This window comes from Dromiciops gliroides, chromosome 3 (genome assembly GCF_019393635.1).
Source record: "Dromiciops gliroides isolate mDroGli1 chromosome 3, mDroGli1.pri, whole genome shotgun sequence".
Taxonomy (NCBI): Eukaryota; Metazoa; Chordata; class Mammalia; order Microbiotheria; family Microbiotheriidae; genus Dromiciops; species Dromiciops gliroides.
The window spans coordinates 483,849,048-483,875,235 of record NC_057863.1 but is presented as its reverse complement, the minus strand read 5'-3'; the positions used below and the strand labels follow the sequence as shown (position 1 = coordinate 483,875,235).

The window sequence follows — 26,188 nt, the reverse complement described above, 5'->3', positions numbered from 1 at the left end:
TCTTGCTTTGCAGATGAATAAAGTTATTTGCTCAAGATTACACAGGTAGTAATCACTACTAGTGAAATTTGAATACAAATCCCCTAATATCAGAGTCAATTCTTTTTTTTTAAAATCACATTTTCTTTATCTGTAGCCTTAACAAAATCCCACCTTTTTTACTTTTGCATTAATGCCTTTTAATTTCTAAAAATAATCATTATTAAAGACAATCTTTATTTTTCCCAAGGGGGGGGGCCTCTAAAAGAGTATATGTTGACTGACAAGTCCAGTGGTCATAACTGATAGGAAAAGTATGATTCTATGTGGCAAAATTTACCCTATTTTCCTGGTTGATTTTAGATTTGTTGAGCCAATTACATTCTTGATTACTGTCAAAGATTCTCAGTAATCCTAGGCCTTTCATCATTTTTATGCCCATTTAGGCTCAGGAAAATGGAAGAGCAGGAGGCTTGCCCCCCTCTCCCATCTCTCATTTTCAACTGCTGAAACTCAACCCATCCTTAAAGTCCCAGATCAAACGTTCCCTTCTCTATGAAGTCCATGCTGATTCACTCCCTAATCTCTCCTTTTCCATTGCTCTAGACTCATGATAGGATGGGAGGATTTCTCCTTTTTCAAATCCTACTAGATAATTTGTTGTAATTCTCTTATATGCTTCTTATAGCTTATTTTGTATTAAAATTATCATGTAATGCTTATTCCCTCTACTAGATGGAAATATTCATGAGGTCCGATATCTTCATATTTTCTGCAATGCCTATACCATAGTTATCTACAAATGTTTGTTGAATAGATGAAAAAATGTTTTAAGTTTGGGGCAGAGAAAGGGGACAGATAACTTTTTTGATTTAAAAAATTTCCCCTGGGACTTCCCAGGGGATTTGTCTTATTGTTTTTTCATGTTCTGTATTAGAAGGTTCTTTAGGAAAGAGAAAGATGCTTTGACAAACGAGATATACTTTTTGATTTGATTATTGCTCCTTCCCTTTGCCCTCTCAAGGAAGAAACCTATATTTTCTCCGAGATAGAGCCTCCAAATATAAGGGATAAGACAAAGAAGTAACTGTTTTGTCAAAATGGTTTTGTAAACTGCATCAGAAGCATCATAACTTTTCAAAAGATTTCCATCTGAAAGGTTCAATGAAGACATCTGATGACCAGAGAGAATCATATCTTCGGAGTATCCTATAACACTCTGCCAACTCTGGTAAGAAATGTTGGCCACAATGAGACATTGGCTTACTTTTACAACTCGAAATCAGTTTGGCACATTGTACATAGAGCACTTTAAAGAATTCATTCACAAAAATGCCTGAAAACATGGTTAAAAATGAAAACAAATTGAGGCGGCTAGGTGGCACAGTGGATAAAGCACAGGCCCTGGATTCAGGAGTTCCTGAGTTCAAACCCGGCCTCAGACACTTGACACTTACTAGCTGTGTGACCCTGGGCAAGTCACTTAACCCCATTGCCTCGTAAAAAAAAAAACAAAACTGAAAACAAATTAAAAAAAGAAACCCTTTATTTGCCAGCATCCTCCTAAATATTTTTCAATTGCCTAGAACCATACAGACAAAAATGGCCTGGACAAAGCCTAAGACTTGTCTTAGGAGAAAAAGAGAGGTAATTCATTTTATTAACTAGTGCCAAACCCAGTTGCAGTTTACTTGACCGTTGGCCAGTGTTATGACAGCATTTAATTCCTCTTGTGTATACAGAAAGCCTTCCTGAAACCTAATGCCAGTTTCAAGCATACCCTCCACCTGAGTGGTGTTTTCAGCATTTTCAAAAGGTGACCAAAATGACTTAAAAAAATCACCTTCTTATACTCTCCAAAGAAGTGGCAAATCGGTGAGTCCAAATAAAGACTGGATGGCACGAGGACAGGAGGGCATTATTCAAAATAACCCTCAAACTAGAAAGAGACACTGTATTATGACACTCCCTTCCCAAGAGCTCTCCTCTGGTGAAAGAATGAAAATGATGAACAGCTCTTTAATGCCTCAGACAGCAGAATTCAGATACAGGAACATGACTACATGAGCATTTGACTCCATTAATGATCTCATTCAATCACTCAGGGTAAAGCCACTGCACTCCATGAGCCTAACTCTACAGTATTGTTTTACTCACAGCTAGATACTAATGTCACATCTCAAGACATCAATCAGGCAAGGCAGGTAAACAGAAAATGGTAAAGTAACATGAGCTAAATAGAAAAAAATTTTTCAAGCAAAAATGAAGTACTTATTAACACTTAATTTTTGTTTGTTTGTTTTGGGACCTGTGGGTCTACATATCAGAGCAGATGTTAGGTCACAAAGCAAAGCACTAGCTTTGTCCTACCTCAATTCTAATTTTAAAAGAAATATTCCACTTAACTTTTTCATCTGTGTCCACCCTCTATTGAAACAGTGAAAATCTTTACACAAGTATTACTGCATCATGAGCTTGCTATTCTCTACTGAAGTAGGCAAGAGTCAGTTGAATTTCAACTTAATTTATGGACCTGTAAATTAGAGTCTGTAAATGGATGATGCAAGTGTGCATTGTTGCCTAGCGTGAAAATCCATAGGCAAGACACTGTGACATCCTATCAAAGGAACTGGCTTTTGTCTCAGTCAATGTGCTGATTCCTTCTTGTCATCTGTCACTCTGTTTTTCTAGGTTAGAAAGCTGACCATGGCATTTGACTGAAGCTCCCCCCCTCCAACTGTATTTTATACAAAAGTCCAGAAAATTCTATACATATATGTATATCTAACACCTATACATATATATACATATATATATATATACATACACAATACACACATATATACACACACATATTAGACTAGACAGCATTAAAAATCAGAGGAATAACATACAAAACAAATACAGTAAGAACCAATGCCTTATAGAATAGGTGCTATTGTAATATATGCTTTCCTTCCCCACCCTGCTTTTTTGGTCAAATTGCATGTAACACTTTAAGTCCATTTGATTTGTTTCCTTTCACAAAGTACGCTTGTTAGAAGAACTCTTTTCCCTACTTAGTCCAGTGTCTTTATTAGTGAATGAGATATTTTAAAATACCAAACTATTTCTTTGATCTTTAGTGTTTGGTAAAAACCTGGAATACATTTTGATCTCTTGTTTTCTTGTTTTATTTCACAATGCAAAGATATGCTCCAAAGGTGGGGAACCCTAGTGCTACATGCAAGTCTCAGCTTCATTCCTGTGCCCAGAAAGATATAATATCTTATTATCCAGAGGATGTCAGAACATCCTGAAGTCTAAAACTGATTACTACTGTTCACAGGGGGTGAACAGAGCAGTGCTGTTCCTCAGCTTTGCCAGGCCATGATTGATCCTTGGCTCACATCCCTTGGGACGGCTCCAGGAATGTGAGTTTGAACCAGGGCAGTCTCAGTGGCTGCTTCTAGTTATCACCATTCTAGGACTTCAGTGCCAAAGATGCTCAGGCAGGCAGGGAAGAGATTGAAAATCTCAAATATGTTTGTTAAAGAAGGTCTTAAAAATCCAGTCTTTAAGGTCTAACCTAAGTGCAAACTATGCAATTTTTAAACTAGTCAGAAATCTTATATAGCAAGTGCCCCATTTCCCAATGATGTGGGATAAGAATTCTGGTTAATAGTCTGATTTTTAGTCCTGCCATATGTGCCAGATACAGATTGTTGAATTTCAAACAAATCCTGTAAGTAGCTCACATTTACTCTCTTCTTCATGATTCTGAAAATCACGACAGACTTTAGAGTGCTTTAGAGTAATGATGATGAACCTCAGCTCCCATGGTTCAGGACCTTAGCCATGTGGCAGTGCTGGCTGAGGAACAGTTTCAATTTCAGTTGGATGGATATGTTTTTATTATAAATATCAAATACTTCACATAACATTCAGCTGGCTCAGACAAACTCTGAGGTTTCTTTTGATTCTTGGCCTTTGCTTTTCTTCCTTTCTCTTGATGTAGGCAGGTAACAATAGCTGTGATTGCTGTCAAAGAGAGTAAGGAACAAAGAGCACACTCTGGAAAGCACATTCACGCACTGGGAGGAAGCACTAACCTGCCCAACCATGTCCGGTGCAAGGGGAATGATGGGCCAGAAGGTCGAGTAGACTGCAAAGAACGCCAGCCAGAGTGCTATGCTTCCCCACACAGCCAGGTGACTAAACTATAGAAGAAAAAAAAACCAGAAAAAAATGTCAGTTCTTTCTACTCTGAAAGATTTGGTTAATTACATACCTCTCTCAACTTTGGTATCCCTCTCCCTTGAAGTGAATATTTTGAAGGAATGTCTCTGCTTCCATATAATCTTTGCTTAAACCAAAGATTTTTGGCTATGGATTCAAGTGACAGCCAACAAAAGTAGTGGTAATGATGATTGTGTGAATAGAACATTTTCTTCATGATAATCTTTCAAGGATGGTACTGCAGCTACTATTATTCCCATTTTATAGATAAGGAAACTGAGATACAGTGATGTTAAGTGACTTGTTCCTAGTCACCGAGCTATTAAACGTCAGAGTGGGGATATGAATGCTGGTCTGATTCTGAATCTTGTACACTTTCCATTGTACCACACTGTATCTGAGAAGACCAGAAACTTGAACATAGGCTCACACTAAGCCTTGATTTCTCCAGAGCCTAATAAACCAATTCGGGGGTTGATTATTCAGTTTGGAGCTTACCTATGCCTTTTTACTCTTGTGTGGGCAGCTAGAGGTAGATAGAGTGCCAAGCCTGCAATCAGGAAGACCTGAGTTCAAATCTGGCCTCAGACACTAGCTATGTGAGCCTGAGCAACTCATTTAAACCTCTTTGCTTCAGTGGAAGAAGGAAATGGCAAACCACCCCAGCATCCAAGAAAACCCCAAATGGAGTCATGGAGAGTCAGGCACAACTGAAACTACCAAACAACAACAAAAATCGCTCCTGTCTGCTGGAGAGTATTGTATATCCTATGGAAAATGGCTTTCTAGGTTCTACAACAGACACGAAATCCAATTTTCCCCTTTGGGAATAAATTTGATAAGATGAATGTAATTTTAAGTGTCTTTGGGCTTTAGGACAAGTAATACAGTTTACATCAGAAACTACCAAGATAAGGAGAGAAAAACACCTGGCAGAAACAAACTAGACGATGGAAGAAACATTTTTCCAGAAAGATACTTTTCTATAATTCTCAGAGAAAAAGATTATTTTCTTTTTTATTAATAATACTCATTCTAATTGTGCTCTAAAATTCATATGATACTTTCCATCATAAGCCTGTGAATGAGGTAGTTCACCTGTTACCTTCGTTCTACAGATTAGAAGACTGAAGCTCAAAAGGTTTTAATAACTTGCCCTAGTTCCCTAGGTACAAAGCAAAACTTATATTTCAGCTTGAATCTCTTCTGAGTTGGAGACAGAGTTCTAAAGCTTTTTTGTAACATGAAGTTTAAAAGATCTGTATGCAAATTCAATTAGCTAAACGTTTGCAAAGCAGACACATTTAAGGATAGATTAGAGTTAGAGGGAGAAGAGTCATATATGGAAAAAAGTGTTAGACTTGGGGCCAGGGATCTGGTTTGGAATCATAGCTCTGACCTTTACTAGGTAGGTAACCACAGCCAAGTCATTCCTTGCTATGAGCCTCCTTATTTGTAAAAACGGAGATTATACAGCTTTTTGTGCCTATATATAAACAGAGTTGGTAAGAGGAAAGTACTTTAAAAAATTTTCAAGTACCCCCAAAAATGTAATTTCAATTTCATTGCTGCTCAGTCATTTCAGTTGTATCCAAACTTTTGTGATCCCATTTGGGATTTTCAGGATAAAGAGACTAGAGTGGTTTGCCATTTTCTCCTCCAGCACATATTATAGATGAGGAAACTGAGGCAAACAAGTGATTTTCCTAAGGAAGCTAGTAAGTGACTGAGGCCACTTTTGAATTAAGGTCCTCTTAACTCCAGAGCTGGCATTCTATCCTCTATACCATGTAGCTGCTCTGTAATTTTAATAGTTGCACCTGATTGCATCAGATCATGCCTAAAATTCACTCCATCAACAAGTGAGGGAGGACCGAGCAAGGTTACCAACCTCACTCTCCTCTGGTTGCAAGATATACATCTGGATGACTAGAGATGATCCCGGATGTTTAAGGCAACTGGAGTTAAGTGACTTGCCCAGTGCCACACAGCTAGTAAGTGTCTCAGGTGAGATTTGAACTTAGGTCCTCTTGTCTTCAGGGACAGTGTTTTATCCACTGTGCCACTTGGCTGCCTCTAGTACATTAAATGTCCATGATGTACCAAGTACTATGCTCAGTTTTGGGAATACAAAGATGGTAAAGTCCCCGCCCTCAAGAAGCTTGTATTCTATCAGAGGATATAACATGTACATATGTTAGCATATATGACATATATGCAAAAGAAATGCAAAGTAATTTGGGGGGAGCCACATAAAATGCTGAAGGGAAAAGATCATGAAAGGCCTTATGTAGAAGGGGGCATTTAAGTTGAGGGATGAAAGAAGAAAGGGGTTCTAAGAGGCAGAGGTAAAGAGGAAGCACATTCCAGGACTGGGGAACAGCAGGGACAAAAGCATGGAGGTCAGAGATGGAGTATCACATATGACAAACAACAAAAAAGCAGTAGACCTTCCCAGTCTACTCAGTTAGTTGAGCCTTTTACTCTAATGCTACCTGTCTTTTACGCTGTATATGTCGTATATGTTCCCATTTATTTATATATAGTCTCTTTTGCTAGTATGTAAGCTTCTTGAGAATATGGAGGGATGTGTGTGTGTGTGTGTGTGTGTGTGTGTGTGTGTGTGTGCCTGTCCCTGCACTCACGTGGCAACACAAACATGTTCATGAACTTGCCTTTCTTTGTACCCTCAACACCTAGAATAGCACCTAGCATACAGCAGGTGTTTAATAAATGTTTGTTGACTGGTTGACCTAAGAGCATATGAAGGGGAGTAATGTATAATAAGGGTAGGAAGATAAGCTGTGCTAGGGTGTGAAGGGTGCTAAATGCCAAACACAGGTGTTTGTATCTGATCCTAGACGTAACAGGGAGCCAATGGAGTTTACTGAGAAAAAATGAGTGACATGGTCAGACATGAGCTTTAGAAATATTGTATTTTTATAGTTGTGTGGAGGATGGATTGTGAAGCAGTTTGACAGACTAGTGACAGGGAGAAGACAGAGTGATATTTGTAAAAATGCAAAGAATCTCTGTAAAAAATACAAAAACAGGAGAGAGAAGACAATCTGCTAATGTGACACCAGCTCAATCTGCTTATGGGTGTTTCAATGTGAGGCATGTTGAGGGGTTTTTTGATAGAGAACTTTAAATAAAACCCTGTTCCTCCTCAATCCAACTTTACATTTTTATACCCACTGAGCTGAGAGTCTTGGCCTCCTGGGGATGTACTCCGTGTAACCAATCTACCTGATGATGGAGATGAGCATCAGCCCAAAGCTGTGAACTTAATACTTTTAAAATAATGCAAGGCTCTTCACTTGCTGACTCTCTTGCAGCTGAAATAATAAGTGCTCTGCAATTCTAGGCCCAGCAGGTCAGACCCTGGCACTACACCTTGGGTGCAGTGGTGAACAGGGGAGATCTGCCACATGGACAACTCAGCTGCCCTCCCCATGAAACACACCCTCACACACATACACCCAATGGATGGAACAGAAGAGTCTTCCTAATTCTTGTGGAAGCTTGAGAATATACACATATCTTAAACAGGAAGTACCCAGGAAGTAGCAAGACAGCTAGGGGTGACTTACAAATTGAAGAAACTAAAATTCATCTTTACCTGCATCAGTGACTAATGTTTTCAACCAAAGGGAGACAATCCTAGTTATGATCACATGTTCATAGTCCTGGGGGAGAATTTAAAGCTACCCAACAATCATGAATATAGCAGGTCTCCAGGGTATGGCCCACTGTCAGCAATGGGATCTTCTGGTTACCCCAATTACTGTGATTTTCTTTCTATACCAGATAAAAGCACTGGGTGTCCCTGATTCCTCAGACCCTGCAAGGTGAATGAGGACATTCACAGGGCCAGAAAAGGTAATAATGGGAAGGGCTAGAACCTATGTTCTCTCTTGGTTGACTTAGTCCCATGTTAATCCCTGCATTTGACCCCGAGGTTTTATAGGAAGAGCTGGGGACAGTAAGCCAGGCCTACTCCAGAATGCAGTCCATAAGTGAATGTTCCTAAATGGATTCATAGAATCCCAGTAATAGGGACTAGTCCAACCGGTTCTGACTAAGAATTCCTTCTGAGATGTGGCCAAAAGGTGGTCATCAAGCCTTGGCTTGAAGGTCTCAATGAATAGAGAGACCCCACCACCTCCTGAGGGATCTTGTTCAACTCTTAAATGGCTCTGTTTGGCACTTTCTCCTCACTTGAAGCCTAAGTTTGCCTCGTTACCTTTCACTCTTTGCTCCTAAGTTCTGTTCTCAAAGCCAAAAAGAACAAATCTAATGCTTCTTTCACCTAACAGTCCTTCAAATAGTTCAAGACACCCCCTCTCTGTGGAGCCTTCTCCAATAAATAGCTTTAGTTCCTTCAAATGAACCTCATACACCATAAATTTGAGGCCTTTCACAATACTGGTTGCCTTATTCTCCAGGCTGTTAAAGTCCTTAAAATTTAGTACCTGAACCTTATCTTATCACTTCATTTATTTATATATTCTCCCATTATTTCCCATTATAATTATTATATGGTATCTAACATAACTTACCAATCTAACTTATCTGACTTACCCAGTTTATCAATAACTTATCTCCATGGTATAAATGTACTTAAAATTTGGTGACCTACGCATGTTACCAATATGACTTCACCAGAGTAGTGAACTACTGATTACTAACTCCCAGATCTTTTTTCTTCTTCTTCTTCAGATAACTGCTATCTAGCCATGACTAACCCTTTGTATACTCATGAAGTTGATTTCTTGTGGCTCATATAAGACTTTACCTTTATCCCTTTCAAATTTAATTTTAGATTCAGTCCAATGCTTTGGCCTTTTCAAAATCTCCATACATTGTCTCTGTCATCTAGTGTGTCAGCTAATGTTCCTAGCTTGGGCTCATTTACAAATTCCTTCAGTAAAACAACATGGGAAATTTATACTGATAATTTAAGAAGTTTAAGGCAGTGTGGCACTGTGGACAGGAAATCATCTCACTTAGAAAGGCCTAGGCTCTATTGCTACCCCAACCCCCATACTACTAACTGTGTGATCCTCGGCAAACTACTTAACATTCCCCCCCCCAACCCCCACTCCCCCCCACACCTCCATGGCTTAGTGCAACTTTCCCTATATCAATGAAATCACAAGATCTGTCCAAAAATAATTGGGAAGCATACTAATTATAAAGTGTAAATATTTCTTTCTTTGCTAGTCTATTTTTCCAGCTTTGGGGCTAGGGCCTTGTATCTGTGGATTCATCTTTTTTAGGAACTCTATATGGAAAGTCCTTATATGCAATAATTTCCTTCTATGGTATATGTGGTACTCTAAGATATATGTTTGTCCTTCATTCTCAAAGAGGACCATGATATGGGGGTGATGTCATGACTTGCACTAAATTGGATTTAGGTGAGGGAGCAAGGTTACCAACCTCACTCTCTCCTCTGGTTGCAAGATATACATCTGTATGACTGGAGATGATCCCGGATGCTTAAGGCAACTGGAGTTAAGTGACTTGCCCGGTGCCACATAGCTAGTACGTGTCTGAGGTGAGATTTGAACTTAGGCCTTCTTGACTTCAGGGACAGTGTTTTATCCACTGTGCCACTTGGCTGCCCCTAGTACTCGAAGAAACTCATTTCTGAAAGCCTAGAAAGTGTCTGGAAATTTGTAGTTGCAAATTTTTCTACCCATTCTCTTTTCTAAGTTAATATTAATCCTGAAATACTAAGCCTAGCTTGTTATTTCACAGGAGATAGATGAAGGACAAGTAACCATATAGCTGAAGATATGTCAAACTTTAGGAAATGATACAGAAATGGGAAATAAAGAAGGGGAAAAAGAGAAATGAGGGCAACTAGTCAAATAAATGTGAAGGTGTGAAGATAGCAACCTTATTATTTGCTTTTGGAATACCCACAACCATATTATTCCCCAAGCAGTGAGGCCACAGATCAGTCAGTATTTTTGCTACATTATTAATTGCTTTAGGGAAAGAATACATGGCGAGCTATATAATCTAACTGTTTATAGGTGACAAGCTTGTAAAACCTGATTTTCTTCTCTCACAATATTCAGTGTGTACCTTGGCATAGAATGATGCCATGTTAAATTTCATTATAAACATGTTGGGTCATTTAAAACAGGTCTCAGTTAATGGAATGCTAAATGAAGTCTATTTCAAATGCCAGGCATGCAAATTGAACAGCTGGAAAACTTCAAATGGGAAATTAGCTGTGATCTAGATCAACCCACAACATGAAAATGCAAAACAGAAGTTTTATTTGTTACCCAACCTCCCCTGATTCTCAGTGAGAAATCATAGCATATACAGTGCTAATGGCACTGGATAGCACAGGCACAGGATATAGCACAGGATATAGCAAACAAAAGGAATATTTACCTTCGTCCAAGCTCTTGTCTCTAAACCAGCTTTCAGACAAACAGTAACAACAACATACTGTGGAAAGAGGAATGGAGTCAAAATGTGTCCTTGTGCTGTCAAATTTCCCCCTTAGAAATCATCTTGTCCCAATACTCCTTCATGGTTGTCTCAATGATGGAGCTAATTCAAAAAATCTGGCTGCTGAGGAACATAGAGGCATATTTCCTCCACCCTAGCCCACCTAACAAGAGGACCCCACCTCGAGTGGTCCTCTTCCCTTCTGACCAAGTTATCATCTGAAGGCCTAGGTAACTGAAGGTCATGTCATGCTTATTTTGTTTCTACCTGTTTTAGCTAAACAAAATAGACCATTTGGAGGTGTTGTGAAGAAATGACCAAGGTTTTTAATCCTTTGGATATACAGCCATACACAGATGCTCAGATGTGTGCATATACAGGTATGTCCTCAGACCTTGGCTTTTTAAAATAAATGATCAAAAATCACTACCCAGTAATTTTTGTTTTTTCAGAAATACAACAGTTAAAAGCACAATAAATTAAAATTAAACAATCAGAATTGTTCTTCAAATGAGTAAGGCCATCTGCCTTTAAGAACAGCACACCTTGAACATTACATAAAAGGGACTATATTGACTTACTGTATAAACAATGTTTCCAACAAATAAATAGTCCACAACATGACCACTCGCAAACAATGCATCTGAAAAATGAAAAAGGCATTATTAAGTTCAATGATGTAAATATAATTTTAAAAGGAAAACCTTCTTTTAAAAAATTCAGAATTATAGAAGTTGAGGACATATATTCTCATACACATAATACCAGGAATCACACATTCTAGTGTAGAGAGTAGGAATTTGAATTTGATTTTTATCCAGGGAACAAATATTTACCAGATAGTATGATGGTTATATTTTTATGGTTACATATTATAGTGGTTATATTTTAGTGTTGCATTGTCTGTGATATCTGTTTCTTTCTCCTCCTCGTGCCTCTAGCTTAAAAGTCTATATGATTTTTCTTTTTTAAAAGCCCTGGAGTCAGGAGTACCTGAGTTCAAATCCGGCCTCAGACACTTAACACTTACTAGCTGTGTGACCCTGGGCAAGTCACTTAACCCCAATTGCCTCACTAAAAAACAAAACAAAACAAAAAACAAAAACAAAAACAAAGTTATAATAAAAATGGAACATTTCAACCTCCATTTTTAGTATGACCCTTGACTAGTGCTCTAATTCTAATGCCTGCTGTTTCTGCGGTAAAAAACAAAACAAGCAGCAGAGTGAGCATCTTTAGAAGGTACCAGTCTTGGTGGTTTTGCAACTGTCCATTTCTAATTCTTGCTAGGCTGGAATAGAAACTCTGTATAAGAAGATGACAACTACATACATGCCAAATGAATTTATGATTGGACTCAGAGAATTCTTAGGCACGGTCATTAGTCATGTTTTTACACACAACTAAATTGGGGGCACTTATACTGCTTTGAGAGAATCCTGGGTAATAGGAGTGGGATTTTATGGATTCAGACTTAATTTCTCCCCCCATTTATCCCTTCCAAAATAGTAAGTACAATATGCCACAATAGTGAAACTGTAATTTGAAAAATTACACAATTCATTTCTAATAATACTAACACTGTTATTAAAAAGTACAAGTTGCATTTCTTCTCCCACCCACCATGGGGCAACGAAGGTTAAGTGACTTGCTAGTAAGTGTCAAGTGTCTGAGGTTGGATTTGAACTCAGGTCCTCCTGAATCCAGAGCCAATGCTTTATCCACTGGGCCATGTAGCTGCACCTGATTATTAGTTGTTTTTGAAAATACATTTTAAGCTACATTCCCAGCCCAGAACTATTGGGCCAATGGTAATGCTAGACTGTCCCCCCCCCCCCAAAAAAAATCCTACAAGTTTGAAATTATACCAGTGATGTATGAGTGCATCTGTTTCTCCACAACCAGCCAACACTGAATTTCATTGCTTTAAATTTTTTTTCTAATTTTATAGATATGAAGAGTCCATTTATTCTTATTATAGTAGTTAAAAGGACAATCATTTGAAACTTATACTAGTTACCAGATGGTCACTAGTATACATTCATAATTGTGAGGAACTAAAATTTTGGAAAAGAGTTGTTTTTATCTATAGTGGTTAACTAGGAATTTAATGGTAAAAATGCTATTATATCCCCTATTCATCCATCTTCGCTTAAGGTACATTTGGTCTCACATCTCTTTATCTGTGAACAAAAGGGCATATGTTTTAATCTTTATAAGAATAGCATAAGTCTACTTTGAAAGCCTGGGAGGTTATACGTATAGTGAGCACTGATCACAGCTAGAAAAATCCTAGTATAAATAAGAACTTCTAATGATAGAAGCAAAATACAAAATGGAAAGCCATGCTTGGGCAATTATTTGAACTATTATAGAAGGCTCACAGAAATAAAAATCCAATTATATATTAACTGATTTAAGGAGTAAATGACACAAGGCAGTAGATTTGAGAAGATTTTAGAGTATGTTTTATGCCTCTGCAATATAAGAAAAAATAAACACCAGATCTAGGAAATTCTATGTTTATAAGAAATGAGAAGAATTTGTAATGGGAAAAGCACCCTTTCAACAGCAGAGGTAGAAAAATGAGTCCTAAGCAATAAAATAAAGCAATTTAGGGGAAAAAGGAAAATAAATAATATGGAATGCAGTCACTTAAAGGGAATATATCTAGAAAAGAATATACAGAAAATTAGATAGACTATGGCAACCCTCCCAAGATCTCTGTGCTTTGAATAAAATAAACCACAAAAATCAGGGATGGGGGGAGAATTCTGTAGCGACTACGGTTCCTTATACTGTGTTTACTTTAGGGCACTTCATTATTAGAAAGATAAAGATGGGTGGGGGAAGTTCAGAGAAATAGAACATAGGTAATTATGAGGAAGAGAGACAAACATGAAGAAGGACTAGAATAATGGAATAATGTACTGTTTGGCTGAGGGACAACTGAATGTATGGGGACATAACTCTCTACAAATAGCTGGGGCTTACACATATACAGGAAAAAAGAAATATGTAGCTTTGGTTTAAATAAAAGGGGTCCTGAGATCTGTTAGAATGAAGACTAATCCATTAAGAGAAATAAAGGAAACTCTTCCTGGGGGACATTTGATAATAGACTAACCAAAGAAATAAAATATTTATGAGATCATTTGGCATCAAAAAAGGAAAAGTATAAAGTAACCTAACAGTTCTGTTCCATCTCTACTTTCTGATGTTTTAACAAACACATTCCTTCTATCTTTTGGTATGATAATGATTGCTACTGGCTTCAATCCTAAAGACAGTACTACTTAAACGGAATTTCTTTTCCTACATATAAAATTAAATTAAGCCAGGATGATTCAGTGTTGCAATTAAAAGCATGGTGGATTTGGAATCAAGGGACTGGGGTTCAAATCCTGGCACTACCACTTACTCACTGTGTAACTTGAGACATGTCATTTGGCCTTCCTGTGTCTCAGTTTCCCCAGCTTTAAAATGAAGGGATCAGAGTATGATGACTTCCAACATCCCTTCCAGCTCTGTGCGTATGACTCTACAGTTCTCAAAGTAACAAATCATCCTTCTGGAGTTAAAGTCAAGTACCATACCAGGAATTTAAGTACAGAGAAATAAAACCTCTTTACAAGTCAGATTTAATGCCATCCTGAACTAATATTCTCTTATTCACTTGAAAGGAGAGGCAATATAAGATAGTGGATAGATGGCCAACTTTGGAGTAAGGAAAACCTGGGTTCAAGCCCTCCTTCTGATATACACTAAGTGTGGGACTGTGGGACAAGGGACTGAAGGAACTCTCTAAGACTGTACTATATAGACCAAGATTTGCCAAGTGCCTTAGAAAATACAGCTGATTCAAAACACATCAGCATTGAAGTGGTTGTTCCATGCACCCTACTGGGAAATCCCCCCAGAATATACTTTTTCGCTGACTGCAACTGAACTACTTTAATGGCAAGTAACTATGGGCTCTATTTTCTCATTACAATCTGCCCAAAAAAATTAGCTTTGCAGAACATAAGTTCTAAGGAATTTCTTGTGGATAAAAACAATCATAAGCCAGAGTCACTGAGAATTCAAGGTTATAAAACACCAATTGGGCTATTCCATTTGTTCCTGAGGCAAATTGCCTACTGTACATTTTTGCCTTCTTTGTCTAGCCTAAGTCTAGTGTTGGGATTCCTCCATTTCCCTTGGGGAGATTACTTTCCCATAGTTTAGCTAATATCATTGTTAGTCAGTAGTCCCTGATTTTAAGTTATTTTCTAAGGTTCACATTGCCCTCCCCCCCTCCTTGATTATTCTTGCTAATTCTTTCATTTGGACACATCCTTCAAATATTTCCAAAAATTCACTTTTGTCTCTTCCTTGATTAACTTATAAATTATCTAAGTGTTCCAAATATGCAATCCAGAAAATGATTTCTGGGAAGTTTTCAATGTAAGGCACTAAAAACATTAATTTAAAAATATCACACCTTTTAGCAATATAATCCCCACAACAAGTTTATAATTCTTAGACTTGATAATATGTGGATTCTTTTTTCTCTGTCCTGTTCTGGATTCTCCTCTAGTTCACTGACTTTGTTCTTGGCCTAATTTCACTGGTTATGCAGTCTGTGGATGATATACTAAGATAGGTGATGTAAGGAAGTCAGGAAGACTTGAGTTTGAATCCTTGCTCAGACACTACCTAGTTGTGTAATTCTGGGCAAGTCACTTAACCTCTCTAAGCCTCAATTGCCTGATGATAAACTTAGTTTACAGGGATGTTGTAAGGATCAAATGAGGTAACATAAGTAAAAACCTTAAAACACTTTATAAAGGCTAATAATAATAGTTACTAAATTTAGAGGTCAATGGGAAGGCAAGAGGAAGACAAAAAAACTCATATTTAGTCAATTTTATTAAATATGAGAGCAACTCTGGTGAAAAGTTGGGTAAAGGAAGAAAATTAGTTTTGGGGCTATACAGTGAATATAATTTTCCACACTATTCTTGCTCCTTTATCATCAGCGACAAATAAGAGCTTTTTTTTTTTATCAGTCCAAGGTTTTAGAAATGACTTCTGCTCTTTTCTAAAATAAAGTTCCACCTCTAAAAACAAACAGAAATTCCTCTTGCTACTCCATAGAGAAAACATTTTACTCAACACTAAAACAAATTTGAAGCTGGGAAAGATCTTAAATAGTCATCCATTTCCCGCCTTTCCCTCTTCCCCACCAGAATCACACCTTCATCAATCAAGACCTATCGTGGCCTCCCCTAATCTCAGGGTTCATCAGTCAAAGAGAGACAATGATTTCCCTCAATGATCAGTTCCAATGTTTAACATTAACTATCAAGGAGTTTTCCTATGCCTGACCTAAGTCTCATGCTGAAACTTCAGCTCATTTCCTCTTGTTGATCTTGTCAACACTCAGAAGCTCTGAAATCCACATTTCAGATGTTTGCAAGACTGCAAGGCTTAGTCATCTTTGATGTATCACTTAAAAAACATTTGGTTTTCATAATGGCTAAACTTAAATTCTAACAGTCAAATCATGGCATAAAACCTGCTTTGACTAGTCTTTTGTTTTTATTCCTGGCACCTATAGTTTACGTGAAAATATAGATAGAGAAATCATAGTTAAATAGCTGGAGAATATGCATAACCCTGCTGCCCAAGAAGAGGAAACCCAATTGCAGACAGGAACATTTATTTCACTGTAGAAGATTCTCTTGATAACATTTATTTCTTAGAAATATTAAACTTTTCAATATATACTTAGAGTTGTAGCATGTTATCATAGCTAAGAGCTACCTGAAGAGACAGAAAGACCAAGGTTCAAGTCCCACTTCTGAAAGAGACTGCTATTTTACTTGGATAGATAATTTTTATCCTGTCAGTAATGCAGGTAACTTTCTAAGAGTATAAGTTGTACACAATGGAACCAGCTACTGTTCCATAGGACTCATGAGGAAAATTACTAGCCACTTCAGATAGGGGAATGAATAGACCAGAGTGTAGATTGTATACACACAGTGACATATGGGTAAAACTGTTTAAAGTGAAAAAACATAGACTATACTCCAGGATGGTCCACACATTCTTTGGGAGGATGATAGGCATGATGATGCCAATGTGAAGTTATGGATAAAAACAACCTAAATGTAGTAGTTGGGTCCAACCTCCAGGGAGCTGCTTTAGTAGTGGGACTTGGGCATGGCTCAAGTGCTGGCTCTTACTCAAGTTTGTGAATGGGATTACTTAAAGGAGACATGCTATGCTCTGAAGTATGGAGCACAAGCAGTGTCTGCCCTCCAGACACTTCAACAACTATAGTGACTGCATGACAGATGTGGGACTGAAGGTCTTCAAAAACATTTGTTGGGGAAAACTGTGTATAGGTAGTTAGTGGTATTTCAGAATGTTAAATAAAACAACATGTGAATAAAACTGCTGGGAAAACTGGAAGACAGTATAGCAGAAATTAGGCATAGACCAACATCTTACACCTTATACTAAAATAAGGTCAAAATGGATACATGATTTAGACATAAGAGGTGATACCATAGGTAAATTAGGAGAGAAAGGAATAGTCTACCTATCAGATCTTTGGAAAGGAAAACAGTTTTTGACCAAACAAGAGATAAAGTATATTATAAAATGTAAAATGGATGATTTTGATTACATTAAATTAAAAAACTGGTGTACAAACAGAAGCAATGCATCCAAAATTAGAAGGGAGGCAGAAAGCTGGGAAACAATTTTTGAGGCCAGTGCTTCTGATAAAGGGCCTCATCTCTAAAATATATAGGGAATTAAATCAAATTTATAAGAATCCAAGTCATTCCCCAATTGAGAAATGGTCAAGGATAGGAACAGGCAGTTTTCTGATGAAGAAACCAAAGCTATCTATTCCCATATGAAAAAATGCTCTAAATCTCTAATGATTAGAGAGATGCAAATTAAAACAACTCTGAGGTACCACCTGACACCTATCAGATTGGCTAAAATGACAAAAAAGGAGATAATAAATGTTGGAGAAGCTGTGGGAAAATTGGAACACTAATGCATTGTTGGTGGAGCTGTGACTGATCCAACCATTCTGGGAGAGCAATTAGGAATTATGCCCAAAGGGCGATAAAGCTGTGCATACCCTTTGACCCAGCAATTCCACTTTTAGGTCTTTTGCCCAAAGAAATCATGGAAGGGGGAAAGGGACCCACATGTACAAAAATATTTATAGCTGCTCTTTACGTGGTAGCAAGGAATTGGAAGTTGAGGGGGTGCCCATCAATTGGGGAATGGCTGGACAAGTTGTAGTATATGAATACAATGGAATACTATTGTGCTGTAAGAAATGATGAGCAGGAGGAGTTCAGAGAAACCTGGAGGGTCTTACGTGAGCTGATGATGAGTGAGATGAGCAGAACTAGAAGAACATTGTACACAGTATCATCAACATTGAGTGTTGACCTACTGTGATGGACTATATTCTTCTCACCAATGCAATGGTACAGAAGAGTTCCAGGGAACTCATGATAGAAGAGGATCTCCAAATCCAAGAAAAAAAAAAAAAGAACTGTGGAGTATAGATGCTGATTGAACCATACTATTTCTTTTGTTTTGGGTGCTGTTGGTTTTTTTTTTCTATTTTGAGGTTTTGCATCACTGCTCTGATTTTTTCTCTTGTAACAGGATTAATGCAGAAATAGGATTAATGTTATTATGTGTATATATATATATATGTGTGTGTATATATATATGTATATGTATATAGATATATAGATATATAGATATAACCTATATCAGATTACCTGCTGTCTAGGGGAGGGGGGAGGGAGGGGAGGAAGGGAGAAAAATCTGAAATTGTAAAGCTTGTATAAACAAAAGTTGAGAACTATCTTTACATGTAACGGAAAAAATAAAATACCTTATATGTAAAAAAAAATGTCTGGAAAATGTTTTGAAAAAAAATTTTTTTAAATAAAAACAAAAGAAAACAAAACAACAACAACACGTGAATAACATTTCAGCATACTCAGAGGTGCTAATTTTATAACATAGTTGTTAGTAAATGTTAATTAAAAATAAGTCATTTCTGTGTTTTTACTACTAAATAGTAAAAAACCCTAAAACTACTTATTTGGCACTGAGATAATTTTTGTTTTTAAAAGACAAACTTATTGTGGGCAACCATAACTTTTCTGATATGTTCTTTAAAAAGAAGGGATACAATATTAAGACAAATGATTTCAGGTAAAACTTTATATTCATTTCAGTAAGAAAAAGCAGCACAGCAGAATCAAAATGACAAATACTCTATACACGTGAATGGCTCTGGGTCTACCTTGCCAAGGATACCCATTTTACTGGCATCATTTCTCTAGGAGCCACTGAAATTCCCACCCAGACCCATTCACATGGTCCTGACTGCTACACTATTCCACTGCTGCCAGACTTTTTTGAAATGCTGTTGTAGAAATGTCCAAGCTGCTGGAGATTTTGCCCAAACCTCCCTCTTCTTCCAACATTCCCTTCCTCTCTGGGCTTCAAAGGGAGTCCTGGCAAAGGGGGACCAGGGTTTCAGGGCTCCAGATGGCTCAGAGAGAGTCAAAGATGATCAGGGCAATTACCGTGTTCTACTAACCAAGTACCAAACAGGTGTTTGTGGGGTACCAGGGAATATAACCACTATGTTTAGTGCTATTTCTAGGAGGACATTCAGTAAATCAGAAATTGCTTCTAATATGATCATCTGTTCTCAACCTATAAGAACTACAGAATGTAAGCTCTTTGAAATACAAGGGTCTGTTTTTCAGTTTTCCTATGTATCTCTCGTGCTACTTAATAAGTGCATATTGGATTGGTAGGAAAGTTTTTTTTTTTCCTTTCACTTTGCAGTTATTACAAGTCTACTTAAAGTCACCTCTCAATCCTTCTGAAGCCGAGAGCCCAAGTTTGTGGATTATCTAGGCTCCTGACTCCTCTCTTCCTCTTATTAGCAAACCGGGCCAGAGAACAGTAAGAGCATCATAGGATTTAGAGCTAGAAAGGATCTTAGAGATGACATTCAAATCTCAATTGTTCTCTATAATAGCAATTTTAATCAAAACTGAAGCAAACAATTTAGACTGAGACCACAAAAAAAAAAATTCAGGAAGTCTCTTCTTCAGAGTAGAAACTAGAGGCCCTACTTGCCCTTGACAGTGTGCAAAAAATAATAAAAAATAAATAAAGAGAGGCTCTTAAGGTTCTCTTTGTAGAATCAATTTGTTTAATTAATTTATGCTACAAATTAATACAGTTAAGGGGAAGGGAACATTGATAAATCACTTACTATATGTCAGGCACTGTGTTAAATTCTTTACAAATATCTAATTCGATCCTCACAACAACCCTGGGAAATAGGTGTTATTATTATCCCTATTTTATAGTTGAAGAAACTGAGGCAGACAGAAGTTAAGGGACTTGCTCAGGGTTATAGAGTGGTTAAGTGTCTGATGTCTTTCTTACTCCAGGCCTAGAACTCTATCTGCTATACCACTTAGTTGCCTTAATTAATCAATAGTTATATTTGACTAACAAGGAGTGAAAGTCTGGAATTGCTGAGTTAATTTGTGAGAACAAAAGAAAAAAGAACGGATGATTTTAAGTATGAAATAAATTCTCTTAGCAAAACAACTCTCCTAAATCACTTCAAATCTGACCTTACACAATCTTGCTATATATGCCTGTCTTTGGATTTTTCTAGAACAAAAATATGTCTGTCAAAAATTATCAAATGCCTTGCTACTGGCAATTATTCATCCAGAGAAATGCTTGATTACTCTTCCCTCTACTTTTTTCCTTTATGTAAGCTAGTTTTGTAACCTTGACAAAACATTTCTGTCACTACAAAACAAAGTTATTTTTTTAATTTAGAAAAAGACTTACATGTGATATTTGAATAAAGGCTTTTTATATGTGAAAATAAAATTCTAAATATTGGGTCTCCTTTGACTACATGCTGTTTACTTGTATCAAGCAAATATAAGCAAATAATTGTGGCACTAATCAATTAGATCCTAGCAGACACACCTATCAGAATGCCCTTTGCTATCCAGATTCAGCTTAACGTGAAATAATGGAGGCCTCTGGGATTCAAATGAAGAACATCTCATCAATTTCATTTTGACAAGAAACAGGGGCTCAAGTAACACCATAGATGATGGTCCATTGTTCTCTTAGCAGTGTGAAGAGCATATACTCTATGATACATATACACAGAGCGCAATATTTCACATTTTTTAAAGAAGAAATTCATGGACTGGTTAGATAGTGTATATTTCTAACCCATAGTGTGGCTTGACAGTACTCAAACACAGTAATTCTTCAATAGAATTATTTCAGGGAGTACTATTTGATCTTTTCTCTATTAAAAATGGGGCTATAAGAATGGATGTGAAATATTTTAAAGTTAAATCTCTATTTCTATCCAGCAGTTACTGCTTTTCTTCCTTGCTTAAAGTAATTCTTTTTGGAGACTTCATCAAGAGAAATATGAGTGTGTGTGTGTGTGTGTGTGTGTGTGTGTGTGTGTGTGTGTGTGTTAGCTGATTCCGTATTCTTTTGTCAGTAGCCACTTTCCAATTCTAGGAGGAATGGTTAACAATTAATTTAGGCTCAGGAAGAGAAAACAAGAGAATGGCCGGCCTGTTGGTATAATTAGGTTGATAGGTTACATCTGAGGTTTAAGGTTTAAGACCAAATTTACCTTCTAAATCAAATGATAATACCACCGATAGATTATGGGAGCAGGCTAGATGAGAGGGGACATGACTTAAATGAATTGCTTGAGTGAAAAACACATTCTGAAATTTCAAGGAGATCTGAAACTGCTCCCAATATTACTCAAAGCAAAGAGCTAGGAAGCATTCTAACAGGCAACATGTCCACACTTGTTTAAGGCAGTCTCTCTCTAACAAGTATTCTACAGTAAGCAGCATTGTAACATGGAGAAAAGTGGTTTTGCTCAAGGGATCTTGAAGATTCTTACCTCCCAAGACAATTTATACACTTCTCTGGCAAAGACATGACTCGTATTAGCATAAAAACCTAGATAGGGTTTGTCCAGGGGGTGGGACAAAGCAGGGTGCCTGGGCACTCTCTCCACTTCTTTGACTTGAGAGTTCTAGATTTAGCAGTGTCTGGACAGGGGATGAACAAGATATGGGAGAATACCAGGAAGAAACCTGCTGGTGCATGCAAAAGGAATAGCTGGGGGCTCTATTTTCTTAGTTGAGTAGCTTTCAAAAGGCATAGCAGCAGAGTGAATAGAGAACTGGGCTAGGAACAAGGAAGACCCGGATTCCAGTCTTGCTGCTGATCTATACTGACTATATGAACTCAGGCAAACCTCTCTGTTCCCTCTAGGAAACTCTGAGCCTTTATTACAGGTATTATAGGAAGTGCTAAAGTACAGCAGTATATGCAGTTTTCTCATTGGTGTGCTCCTTCTACTACTAAGATAACACATCTAGTCCCTATCCCTATCCAGTCACTTCTAGTACACATCCTTTTCCCTTATTTATATTTGTCTCTTCCATACTTTTTATTTTGGCATAATTATAACTTTCAGTGGTGATTATAAAACAAAATGGATTCTATTTGTAAATATACACTTGTATACTTACAAATAAATCCATTTGGGAGCATCTAGGTGGTACAGTGGATAGAGTGCTGGGCCTGCAGTTAGGAAGACTCATCTTCCTGAGTTCAAATCTGGCCTCAGACACTTAGTAGCTGTGTGACTGTGGGCAATTCATTAACCCTGTTTGCCTCAGTTTCCCTATCTGTAAAAGAGTTGGAGAAGGAAATGACAAATCACTCCAGTCTTTTTGACAAGAAAACCCCAAATGGGTTCATGAAAGGCCCAGACATGCTTAAAACGACTGAACAATGTATGACTTGACCAGTTAGTGCTGATTGCTATTAATTTTACTGATTATTTTGTTCTTGTTAATTTGACTTTCAGAAATTAATTCTAAAACATTATTTATTTTGTTAAATTTGCCCAAGGAACGGCTGGCTAAAGATTCAAAATCTGCATCATGCAAGAGCTCTGGATATGTAATTAAGAGACCATATCCTGGCTCTACACTAGTAATAAGCTGTGTGACTCTGGGATATGCGATAAGGTTTTAGAATTTTTTATGTACCTCATGTTTAAAAAAGAAACAAATAATCATAATTCCTGCCATATCTACCTCACGTAATTGTTGAGAGGTCTATTGAAGATATGTGTAAAGTTCTTTGCAACCCATAATTTTAAGATTATTATAGTTATTTTTATCATATTCTCACCTTGTTCAATGGAGATGAAATAGAAATGATCCTGTGACAAATTGTTATTCTGCATTCTTTTATATTTTGTGGACTATTTTGCAGTCATACAAAATGACTGATTTTTGTAACTGAATAAAAGTAAGAAAACATAAGCTTATCAGAGGTGTAAACTCACTGAAAGCATTTTCAGGACCCTATCCTTTCCCAACATAGGTTTAGATTCTTCTGCTAGGTCTCTATATTCTGAAAGCTCTGTGCTAGACAATAGGGATATAAATACTAATATCTGGTATGAGTTATTTAAAAATTTGCTCTTAAATTTTTGTGGATCAAGGTTATATCCTGTAGGCAATAGCATGGTATGTTATAATGGTCTAGTATTTAGCATCTGTATCTCTAGTATGGGATAGTGAGCTTCTAAGGTATAATTCTGGCCATCTGATTGAATCTTTCTAGATACTGAGTAGGTCACAGTTTTAAGAACCAGCAGTGGTATGACGAACATTTTCTATCATTTCCTTGCATAATCTACCTTGATCATTTAGCCAGAGCTCCTTAAATTAGATTATATTTTGGGGGCTAAAGGATTGTTGAATTGCCACCTAGGGCAGCTAGGTGGCACCATAGTGTTCATAGTGATCACTGAGTCCAAAGTCAGAAAGATCTGAGTTCAAATGTGACTCAGACACTAGTTGTGTGATCCTTGACAAGTCACATAACCTCTGTCTCCCTCGATTTCTTCACCCTACTTCCAGGGTTACTGTGAGGGTGAAATGAGATAGGTATAGTTAGTAATTATTGTTGTTGTTGTTGTTACCCTAATCCCCTCAGTTTCCATAAACAAATTTTGTCCTTGCATTTTTTTTATTCTTCTTTGTTGATATATTATTGACTGAGTTCATGAGGATTTCATTCATGGAGGGCCTTCTAATTCTCATCTTTAGGCCTTTGCACTCCACCCCTGGAAGTGTATTCCCTTTTCACTTCTGCTGCATAAAATCTCTTCTGCATAAAGCCTTTTTGTTCCCCATATTACTGGTATTTTCCTTCCAAAATTATCTTTTATTTTCATTTCTTTACATTTATCTATATTTATTCTGCATATATTTACATACATATGTAAGTCTTCCCTGTTGAAATATTTGATAGTAGGGATTGTTTTATTCATTGTATTTGTATCATCAGCATCCATTCAAGGTGCGTGGCTCATTGGAGCCACTGAATATATACTAGTTGATTGATTGTTAATATCATATAGATTTTTGTTATGATTCTTTTCAAATTTATTGTCCGTCTTATAGTCCAAAAGATTTATACTGGTGGTTCTTGCACAGGGTTGTTTTTATTGTATTTTCCTCAGTGAATTTGAATTATAGGATTCTACATATTGGGGTTTTTTATTCCAAATATTAAATTCACAATCAGGGACAACATTCTCATTAATAATAACAGCTAATAGTAAACATTTATAAAGTGTTGACCATGTGCTAAGCTGCTAAGTTCTTTACAATTATTATTTAATTTGATCCTCATAACAACCCTGGGAGGTGGGTGCTAGCTGTGTGACCCCAAACAAGTCACTTAGTCTCTGTTTTTCTCAGTTTCTGCTTCTTCAAAATGAGAACAATAATAGTGATGACTCAGGGTAATTGTAAAGACCTTAGAACAGTGCCTAGTATATAGCAAATGCTATACAAACAGTTGTTAATATTATTATTCCCATTTTACTGATGAGGAAACTGGGGCAAAGCGGGTAAGTGACTTGTCTAGAGTCACACAGATGGTAAGTGTCTGAGGCTAGATTTGAACTCAGGGCTTCTTGACTCCAGGCCTGGTGTTTTATCCACTGAACTGTCCTCTTTGAAAGCTTTCTATTAATGTGCCTTGCCTGAAGTAGACCAAAGTATTTTTAAATATCAATCTTTTCTACTGGTTCAATTTCACCTCTAAACTCAAGCTTAAAGCTTCCAAGTCTCTATGTTTGCTAGGCATCCATTAAAACCTGTAACTCAAGTCCAAATGACATTTTAATATAACTAGGAGAACGTCTTCTATGAGGTAGAGGAGGCTGTTTAACATGTGTGTGTGTGGGGGGGGCTACAGCTTGAAGTCATTCACATACATCAAGTGTTTTAAAAAAGAGATACTATGCTCTGCTTCTCTCTCTACTTTGGAAACATACATAATTCTATTTGGTACAGAGGATAATTGATTTAGGGTTAGGCAGACAGACCATAACAGGCTTCAATTGGCTCCTTGAAAATGTTATATTTTATAAGAATTTTTATTCACCTATTTGTGTTGGTGGTGTGTGTACAAAGGAAGTTTCCCATGTTGCTATCAAATACTCTAACTCTCATTTTCTGTGGACCAATTTCACATCCTTGTTTGGGAAAATCACTAAAAGCTGGCAAGTCATGGCACAAGTGTTATGTCACTTTGGGCCATTTAATAATCAATGAAATAACAAGTTGTCCTTGATTACATCTGAGGCTTTTTGGTATATTTTTTCATTTTTCAGACAATATAACATTTCCTTATCAGTTTTATAGATTTTCTTCAGTACTATAAATTGTGAGTCTTTTCATAAAGTACATAAATCTCTACTTGGCCCATATTTTTAGGGGTCACTGGCACTAACTTTTGGCAGTGGGATGCCTTCTGTTAAGGAAGAGTTAAGAGGAAAACAAAAAAGTGTTTTTGTGGGAATTCATGTGTAACTGGGAAGCATTTAAGCTGATAATTACTGTATCTGACCCTACTATTTTCTAGTTTGGCAGAGAAGCTAGAGTTTCAGTTATCTCCCTTGATGTAATTGTTTTTGTTGTTTTTCAGTTGTTTCAGTCATGTCTGACTCTTCGTGATCCCATTTGGTATTTTCATGACAAAGATACTGGAATGGTTCACAATTCCCTTCTCCAGCTTATTTCACAGATGAGGAAACTGAGGTAAACTGGGTCAAGTGACTTGCCCAAGGTCACAAAGCTAGTGTCTTTAGTGACTGAATCTGAACTCAGGAAGATGAGACTTCCTGACTCTAGGCCCGGCCACCTGGGTGGCCGATGTAACTGTTTTTCTATGCATTATTCATTTTGCAAGCTTTCTGTTTCTCATCTGCACAACTTGTGTTTTTCTTGGGACCATAGAAATGACGCAAAATTTATAATTATCAGGATGATAACAATGGTGGTCGTAG

The 26,188-nt window shown here is 37.2% G+C and overlaps 1 protein-coding gene across 5 annotated transcripts in view; it reads right to left on the bottom strand.

Annotated features, from left to right (window-relative positions):
• Window positions 1-26,188, bottom strand: part of ATP8A2 (ATPase phospholipid transporting 8A2) — a 787,448-nt gene that overhangs the window by 164,439 nt on the left and 596,821 nt on the right. For all 5 annotated transcript variants that reach the window (XM_043998327.1, XM_043998326.1, XM_043998328.1 and 2 more), the window contains exons 31-33: window positions 11,256-11,317; window positions 10,615-10,671; window positions 4,071-4,178 (exon numbers count right to left, since the gene is read on the bottom strand). In XM_043998327.1, the coding sequence (XP_043854262.1) occupies window positions 4,071-4,178; window positions 10,615-10,671; window positions 11,256-11,317 (227 nt within the window). The remainder of the gene's footprint in view (window positions 1-4,070; window positions 4,179-10,614; window positions 10,672-11,255; window positions 11,318-26,188) is intronic.